Source organism: Agelaius phoeniceus, chromosome 34 (genome assembly GCF_051311805.1).
Source record: "Agelaius phoeniceus isolate bAgePho1 chromosome 34, bAgePho1.hap1, whole genome shotgun sequence".
In the NCBI taxonomy this organism is placed as follows: domain Eukaryota; kingdom Metazoa; phylum Chordata; class Aves; order Passeriformes; family Icteridae; genus Agelaius; species Agelaius phoeniceus.
In genome coordinates, this window is record NC_135298.1 from 5,644 (window position 1) to 12,500 (window position 6,857).

The window sequence follows — 6,857 nt, forward strand, 5'->3', positions numbered from 1 at the left end:
TAAAGGGACACAACCTCCCCCACAAACAACCCCAACCCCAAAATCCCCCAAATCCCCCCAAATCCCCCCCGAATCCCCCAAAATCCCCCAAATCCCCCCAAAAACCCCCAAATCCCCCCAAATCCCCCAATATCCCCAAAACCCCCCAAATCCCCCCAAAATCCCCCCAAAATCTCCCCAAACTTCCATCCCTCCCTCCAAAGGGTCACAACTTCCCCCACAAAATCCCCCCAAAATCCCCCAAAATCCCCCCCAATCCCTCCCTCAGAGGGACACAGCTCCCCCCACCAACCCCAACCCCAAAATCCCCCAAAAGCCCCCAAAATCCCCCCAAAATCCCCCCAAAACCCCCAAAATCCCCCCAAAATCCCCCAAAATCCCCCCAAAATCCCCCAAAATCCCATCCCTCCCTTAAAGGGACACAACTTCCCCCACAAACAACCCCAACCCCAAAATCCCCCAAAATCCCCCCAAAATCCCCCAAATCCCCCCAGAATCCCCCCAAATCCCTCCCTCAGAGGGACACAGCTCCCCCCACCAACAACCCCAACCCCAAAATCCCCCAAAATCCCCCAAATCACCCCAAAATCCCCCCAAAATCCCCCCCAAAATCCCCCAAAACCCCCCAAAATTCCCCCAAAATCCCCCCAGAACCCCCCAAATCCCCCAAACCCCCCCCCAAAATCCCCCCCAAATCCCCCCAAAACCCCCCCAAATCTCCCCAAATCCCCCCAAAACCCCCCCAAAATCCCCCCAAACCCCTCCCTCACAGGCACCCCCCCCCCCCGCACCCCCAAACCGCCCGTGCCCCCCCCCCGCACCCCCAACCCGCCCGTGCCCCCCCCCCCCGCAGCTCACGGGTGTCGAAGGCGGCCTCGAGGGGGGGCTCGGTTTTGGGGTGCCCCCCCCGGCCCCACAGGCGCGCCCCATAGCGGCCCCCGGGCTCCAGGCCCCACAGGTGCTGGGACACGGCCCCGGGGGGCAGCTGCAGCCTCTGGGGGGACACGGGGGATATTGGGGTGCCCAAAGGCATTATTGGTGTGTCCCGGGGGTTATTGGGGTGTCCCGGGCATTATTGGGGTGTCCCGGGGGGGTATTGGGGTGCCCAGAGGTGTTACTGGGACATTTGGGGATTATTGGGGTGCCCAAAGGGGTTTTGGGGTGTCCCGGGCATTATTGGGGTCCCCAGGGGGGTATTGGGGTGTCCCGGGGGATATTGGGGTGCCCAAAGGGGCATTGGGGTCCCCAGGGGGGTATTGGGGTGTCCCGGGGTGTTACTGGGACATTTGGGGATTATTGGGGTGCCCAGGGGGATATTGGGGTGTCCAGGGGTATTGGGGTGTCCAGGAGGGTATTGGGGTGTCCCAGGGCGGGTTTGGGGTGCCCAGGGGCATTATTGGGGTCCCTGGAGGTGTTTTGGGGTGCCATGGGACACCCTCAGGCGTTATTGGGGTGCCCAGGGGGGTTACTGGGACATTTGGGCATTATTGGGGTGTCCCGGGGGGTTATGGGGTCCCCAGGGGCTATTGGGGTGCCCAGGGGCGTTATTGGGGTGCCCGGAGGTATTTTGGGGTCCCCGGAGGTGTTTTGGGGTTCCCGGAGGTGTTTTGGGGAGCCATTACCCAAGGAAGGCATTATTGGGGTCCCCAGGGGGGTTACTGGGACATTTGGGGATTATTGGGGTCCCCAGGGGATTATTTGGGTGTCCCGGGGATTATTGGGGTGCCCAGGGGGATATTGGGGTGCCCAAAGGGATTATTGGGGTGCCCAAAGGGATTATTGGGGTGCCCAGAGGTGTTTTGGTGTCCTGAGGTGTTTTGGGGTCCCCCAGAGGTGTTTTGGGGTCCTGAGGCGTTATTGGGGTCCCCGGAGGTGTTTTGGGGTGCCCGGAGGTGTTTTGGGGTTCCCGGAGGTGTTTTGGGGTCCCATTACCCAAGGAAGGTGTTATTGGGGTCCCCAGGGGTGTTACTGGGACATTTGGGGCATTATTGGGGTGCCCAGGGGGGTATTGGGGTGTCCCGGGAGTATTGGGGTGCCCAAAGGGGTTTGGGGTCTCCAGGGGGGTTTATTGGGGTGTCCCGGGGGGTATTGGGGTGGGATATTGGGATGCCCAGGGGTGTTACTGGGACATTGGGGAATATTGGGGTGCCCAGGGGCATATTGGGGTGCCCAAATGGAATTTTGGGGTGCCCAGGGGATTATTGGGGTCCCTAGGGAGGTATTGGGGTGTCCCGGGGATTATTGGGGTGTCCCGGGGGGTATTGGGGTGCCCAGGGGCATTATTGGGGTGCCCAGGGGTGTTACTGGGACATTTGGGGATTATTGGGGTGCCCAGGGGGATATTGGGGTGCCCAGGGGATATTGGGGTGCCCAGGGGCATTATTGGGGTTCCCCAGAGGTGTTTTGGGGTGCCATGGGACACCCTCAGGTGTTATTGGGGTCCCCAGGGGGGTTACTGGGACATTTGGGGATATTGGGGTGTCCCGGGGGGGTATTGGGGTGCCCAGGGGGGTATTGGGGTGTCCCGGGGGGATATTGGGGTCCCCAGGGGGGTATTGGGGTGCCCCGGGGGGGTATTGGGGTCCCCGGAGGTGTTTTGGGGTGCCATTACCCCAAGGAGGTGTTGGGGTGACACCCTGGGTGTTTGGTGTTTTTGGGGATCCTTTTTGGGGCCGTTCTGGGGTGTTTGGGGTTTTGGGGCCATTCTGGGTGTTTGGGGTTTTGGGATCCTTTTTGGGGCCGTTCTGGGGTTTTAGGGTCCTTTTTGGGGCCGTTCTGGGGTTTTAGGGTCCTTTTTGGGGCCGTTCTGGGGTTTTTAGGGTCCTTTTTGGGGCCTTTCTGGGTGTTTGGGGTTTTTAGGGTCCCTTTTGGGGCCGTTCTGGGGTGTTTGGGGTTTTTAGGGTTTTTGGGGCCGTTCTGGGCTGTTTGGTGTTTTTAGGGTTTTTGGGGCCGTTCTGGGGTGTTTGGGGTCCCTTTTGGGGCCGGTACCTTTTGGGGTCCCCCTTTGGGGCCGTACTCCAGCTCGTAGCCCTCGCTGGTGCCGTTTTGGGGGTCCCAGTGCAGTTGGGCACTGCGGGGCCACACCGAGCCCACCCTGAGGGTCCCCGGGGCGCCTGGGCAGGGACACGAGGGTGGCACCTCCGGCACCCCAAAACCTCCCACCGACACCCCAAAACCTCCCTCTGATACCCCAAAACCTCCCTCTGATACCCTGAAACCTCCCTCTGACACCCCAAAACCTCCCTCTGATACCCCGAAACCTCCCTCTGATACCCCAAAACCTCCCTCTGATACCCCAAAACCACTGCTGGTACCCCAAAACCTCCCTCTGATACCCCAAAACCTCCCACCGATACCCCAAAACCTCCCTCTGATACCCCAAAACCACTGCTGGCACCCCAAAACCTCCCTCTGATACCCCAAAATCTCCCACCGACACCCCAAAACCACTGCTGGTACCCCAAAACCTCCCTCTGATACCCCGAAACCTCCCTCTGATACCCCAAAACCTCCCACCGACACCCCAAAACCTCCCTCTGATACCCTGAAACCTCCCTCTGATACCCCAAAACCTCCCTCTGATACCCCAAAATCTCCCTCTGATACCCCAAAACCTCCCTCCGATACCCCAAAACCTCCCACCGACACCCCAAAACCTCCCTCTGATACCCCAAAATCTCCCACCGACACCCCAAAATCACTGCTGGCACCCCAAAACCTCCCTCTGATACCCCAAAATCTCCCACCGACACCCCAAAATCACTGCTGGTACCCCAAAACCTCCCACCGACACCCCGAAACCACTGCTGGCACCCCAAAACCTCCCTCTGATACCCCAAAACCTCCCTCTGATACCCCAAAACCTCCCTCTGATACCCCGAAACCACTGCTGGCACCCCAAAACCTCCCACCGATACCCCAAAACCTCCCTCTGATACCCCAAAACCTCCCTCCGACACCCCGAAATCACTGCTGGCACCCCAAAATCTCCCACCGACACCCCAAAACCTCCCACCGACACCCCAAAACCACTGCTGGTACCCCAAAACCTCCCTCTGACACCCCAAAATCTCCCACCGACACCCCAAAACCTCCCTCTGATACCCCAAAACCTCCCTCTGATACCCCAAAATCACTGCTGACACCCCAAAACCTCCCACCGACACCCCGAAATCACTGCTGGCACCCCAAAACCTCCCACCGACACCCCAAAATCACTGCTGACACCCCAAACACCCCCCAATCTACTGATATCCCAAAAATCACTGCTGGCACCCCAAAACCTCCCACCGACACCCCGAAACCTCCCACCGACACACCGAAATCACTGCTGGCACCCCAAATACCCCCGACTCTGCTGACACCCCAAAATCTCCCTCTGATACCCCAAAACCACTGCTGGCACCCCAAAATCTCCCACCGACGCCCCAAAATCACTGCTGGCACCCCAAATACCCCCTAATCTACTGACACCCCAAAAATCACTGCTGGCACCCCAAAACCTCCCACCGACACCCCGAAATCACTGCTGGCACCCCAAATACCCCCGACTCTGCTGACACCCCAAAATCTCCCACCGACACCCCAAAACCACTGCTGGCACCCCAAATACCCCCCCCCTAATCTACTGATACCCCAAAATCTCCCTCTGATACCCCAAAATCACTGCTGGCACCCCGAAATCACTGCTGACACCCCAAAACCTCCCTCTGATACCCCAAAACCTCCCTCTGATACCCCAAAAATCACTGCTGGCACCCCAAAATCACTGCTGGCACCCCAAATACCCCCCATAATCTGCTGATACCCCAAAATCGCCCCAGTTCACCCCAAATTCTCCCCAGTCCCAGTTTTCCACTCTTTGCCAGTCTTCAGCTCCCCCCCAGCCCCAGTTCACCCCAAATTCTCCCCAGTTCACCCCAGTTCACCCCAGTTCACCCCAGTTCCCCCCAGTTCCCCCCAGTTCCCCCCAGTCCCAGTTTCCCCCACTCTTTGCCAGTTCCTCAGCTCCAGTTCACCCCAGTTCCCCCCAGTTCACCCCAGCTCCTCCCCAGTTCACCCCAGTTCACCCCAAATTCTCCCCAATCCCAGTTTCCCCCAGTGTTTCCCAGTCCTCAGCTCCACCCCAGCCCCAGTTCACCCCAGTTTCCCCCAGTTCACCCCAAATTCTCCCCAGTTCACCCCAGTTCACCCCAGTTTCTCCCCAGTCCCAGTTTTCCCCAGTCTTTCCCAGTTTCTCAGCTCCACCCCAGTCCCAGTTCACCCCAGATTCACCCCAGTTCACCCCACTTCACCCCAGTTCACCCCAGTTCACCCCAAATTCTCCCCAGTCCACCCCAGTTTCCCCCAGTTCACCCCAAATTCTCCCCAGTCTTTCCCAGTTCCTCAGCCCCAGTTCACCCCAGTCCACCCCAGTTCCCCCCAGTTCACCCCAGTACCTCCCAGTTTCTCCCCAGTCCCAGTTTCCCCCACTCTTTCCCAGTCCTCAGCTCCACCCCAGCTCCAGTTCACCCCAAATTCTCCCCAGTTCACCCCAAATTCTCCCCAGTTCCTCCCAGTTTTCCCCAGTTCACCCCAAACTCTCCCCAGCCCAGTTTCCCCCACTCTTTGCCAGTTCCTCAGCCCCAGTTTCTCCCCAGTTCCCCCCAGTTTCTCCCCAGTTCACCCCAGTTTCCCCCAGTGTTTTCCAGTCCTCAGCTCCACCCCAGCCCCAGTTCACCCCAGTTCCCCCCAGTTTCCCCCACTCTTTGCCAGTTCCTCAGCTCCAGTTCACCCCAGTTCACCCCAAATTCTCCCCTGTCCACCTCAGTTTCCCCCAGTTCACCCCACATTCTCCCCAATCCCAGTTTCCCCCAGTATTTCCCAGTTCCTCAGCTCCAGTTCACCCCAGTTCACCCCAGTTCACCCCAAATTCTCCCCAGTCCCAGTTTCCCCCAGTACTCACCAGTCCCCAGTTCCCCCCAGTTCCTCCCAGACCCATTTCCCTCAGTGCTTCACAACCCCCTCCCAGTTGCCCCCAGGCCTCCGAGTCACCAGTTCCCCCCAGTTCCCCCCAGTTCACCCCAGTCCCAGTTTCCCCCACTCTTTGCCAGTCCTCAGCTCCACCCCAGTCCCAGTTCACCCCAGTTCCCCCCAGTTCACCCCAAATTCTCCCCAGTCCCAGTTTTCCCCAGTCTTTCCCAGTTCCTCAGCTCCACCCCAGTCCCAGTTCCCCCCAGTTCCCCCCAGTTCACCCCAGTTCACCCCAGTGCCAGTTTCCCCCAGTACTCACCAGTCCCCTGCTCCCCCCAGTTCACCCCAGTTACCCCCAGTTTCCCCCACTCTTTGCCAGTCCTCAGCTCCAGTTCACCCCAAATTCTCCCCAGTCCACCCCAGTTTCCCCCAGTTCCCCCCAAATTCTCCCCAGTCCCAGTTTTCCCCAGTATTTCCCAGTTCCTCAGCTCCACCCCAGTCCCAGTTCACCCCAGTTCACCCCAAATTCACCCCAGTCCCAGTTTCCCCCACTCTTCGCCAGTCCTCAGCCCCAGTTAACCCCAGTTCACCCCAGTTCACCCCACATTCTCCCCAGTCCACCCCAGTTTCCCCCAGTTTCTCCCCAGTTCCCCCCAAATTCTCCCCAGTCCGTTTCCCCCAGTGTTTTCCAGTTCCTCAGCTCCACCCCAGCCCCAGCTCACCCCAGTTCACCCCAGTTCACTCCAGTACCTCCCAGTTCACCCCAGTTCCCCCCAGTTTCTCCCCAGTTCCCCCCAGTTCACCCCAGTTGCCCCAGTCCCACCCAGTCCCCCCAGTTCCTCAGCCCCCAGATGCTCGGAGTCCCTCCAGGCGCTGCTCTGCCCCTGCTCTCCAGTCCCCTCCAA

The 6,857-nt window shown here is 59.4% G+C and overlaps 1 protein-coding gene across 1 annotated transcript in view; it reads right to left on the reverse strand.

The window, feature by feature from the left end:
• Positions 1–858: 858 nt before the first annotated feature.
• Positions 859–6,857, reverse strand: part of LOC129134427 (tenascin-X-like) — a gene marked incomplete at its 3' end in the record, with an annotated part of 40,529 nt that continues 34,530 nt past the window's right edge. Inside the window, exons 27-28 of the mRNA XM_077192521.1 lie at positions 2,989–3,113; positions 859–994 (exon numbers count right to left, since the gene is read on the reverse strand). Of these exons, the coding sequence (XP_077048636.1) occupies positions 859–994; positions 2,989–3,113 (261 nt within the window). The remainder of the gene's footprint in view (positions 995–2,988; positions 3,114–6,857) is intronic.